The sequence below is a fragment of the Geospiza fortis genome, unplaced genomic scaffold (genome assembly GCF_000277835.1).
Source record: "Geospiza fortis unplaced genomic scaffold, GeoFor_1.0 scaffold11, whole genome shotgun sequence".
NCBI lineage: Eukaryota > Metazoa > Chordata > Aves > Passeriformes > Thraupidae > Geospiza > Geospiza fortis.
Window position 1 is genome coordinate 393,696 of NW_005054304.1, and position 1,789 is coordinate 395,484.

Consider the following 1,789-nt stretch of genomic DNA (forward strand, 5'->3'; position numbering starts at 1 on the left):
GGGGCTGAGCATCCCCGTCCTTGCGGGCTTCCCATCCCCGCGGGGCTCACGGAGCCCCTCGCTCCTGTCGCCCTCGCCTGGGGTGAGCTGCAGCCCCGGCGGGCCCGGGAAGGGGCATTTGGGGTGCTGGAGGGGCTGTGCTCTGTGGGATACGTGGGAGATGCCTGTGTTCCTCAGGGAAGCGCCACCCGAGGGTTTGCCCAGCCCGAGGGGATGGTGTGAGAGCCTAAGGGCTGCACTGCCACTCCAGCCCCTTGCCAGGCACCTGGGGGAGGAGGAGATGCTGCCCCTTTTTGGTCCTTTCCCAGTGGGACTTTTCCATCCCTCTCGCTGCATTCTCATTCTCCCAGCACAGTGATAGGATATATTCAGTTTAAAAATAGGACTGAGGCTGACGTTCCTCTGAGAGAAAGCTGTGCTAACTCACGGCTTATCCTCTGGTCGGAGTTGCCATGATATCCTGCTGGAGGGAATGAAATGGCAGGTGGGGATGAAAAATCCCCTCAGAAGCCCGGGGGCTCGGGCCCGAGGTGACCCTGGCAGTGGCTCAGCTGCTGGGAGCACTCACACAGCAGCCACCACATCTGCCCAGGACCAAAGGATTTGGGGCCCAGACTGTGCCGTGGCTCCAGGAGGGAGAGCAGCCCCTGGGCAGGAGTGCCGGGAGCCCAGGAGCTCTGCTCAGTGTTTGGCGGGCACAGCAGGACACGTGGCCTGGAGGGGTTTAGGGGATGGATAGGAAAAGGGGCCCCCACTCCATGGCTGTTTTGGGAGACACGGGTTTGGAAGGGCTGGCAGAGGTTTGGTGCTACAGCTGTCCTGCAGAGACCTGAATTATGTGCAGTTCCTTCCTCCTTAAGCTGAGCTATCCCCCCCCGGAAAGGCCACAGGGACACCAGCTCCGCACGTGGGAGCAGAGCCAGCCCCAGCTGGTGACAGGGGGGCAGTGCTGGGCTGTGGCACTCAGGAGGCCCTTGGGAGGAAGAGGATGGCTTTTGGCAGGGACACCTGGGCTTTGACCTCTGGGAAACGGGGCTTGACCCTGGGCAACCCCAACAAACAGGAGTGTGTCTGCCATGGCAGCAGGGCCACCCCCAAAGGGCAGGAGGGTTTGGGGTGCCCTTGGGGACAGGCAGGCGTTTGACAAGGGACTTGCCCTGCTCCAGTGGGGCAGCCGAGCCCCATGGCCAGTGGCATGAGGGGTGTGGCAGCTTGTAACCCCCCCCAAAGTGCCCCAGGCCCTTGGTGCTGGGACTGGGGTGCCTCAGGGGCGATGTGAGGGAGCTTCAGAGGTGCCTCCAGTCCCAGCTGGCTTGTGGGACCCTGACTTCCCGAGTGCAGAGTCTGTGGGATGAGCATGGGCAGCTCTGATCCCAGCAGGCTGGTGTAGGTGGTTTCCCTAGGGATGAACTTGTTCCACCACAGCCTAGCCAGAAGTTATGCCCCAAGATGCAATTAAAAAAAAAACCGATCCCACAAGTCCCACCTAGCAGCCCGTATCCCTCCCAGAGTGGATGGAGGCAGAGGGATGGAGCAGGAGCTGGGTGGAGCCAGGCAGCTGAGGAAGGAGCAGGGACGTGGGAGAGGAAATGCAAACCTGTCAGACTAAGTTGTATTTATTTTTTTCTCTGTCACGCCGATGTGAAAAGAACTGTGATTTATTCTGGGATTTCTGTCATCCTAGGTATTTTGGAAATATTTGCTGTGTCTCAGGGGATTGTAGGAATACGAGGAGTTTTCAGCAACAAATTTTTAGCGATGTCAAAAAAAGGAAAACTCCATGCAAGTG

General features: G+C 59.2%; 1 protein-coding gene across 1 annotated transcript in view; it reads left to right on the forward strand.

Annotated features, from left to right (window-relative positions):
* LOC102039574 (fibroblast growth factor 5) overlaps nt 1–1,789 on the forward strand; it is a 15,850-nt gene that overhangs the window by 9,624 nt on the left and 4,437 nt on the right. The window contains exon 3 of the mRNA XM_031066470.1: nt 1,650–1,788. Within this exon, the coding sequence (XP_030922330.1) occupies nt 1,650–1,788 (139 nt within the window). The remainder of the gene's footprint in view (nt 1–1,649; nt 1,789) is intronic.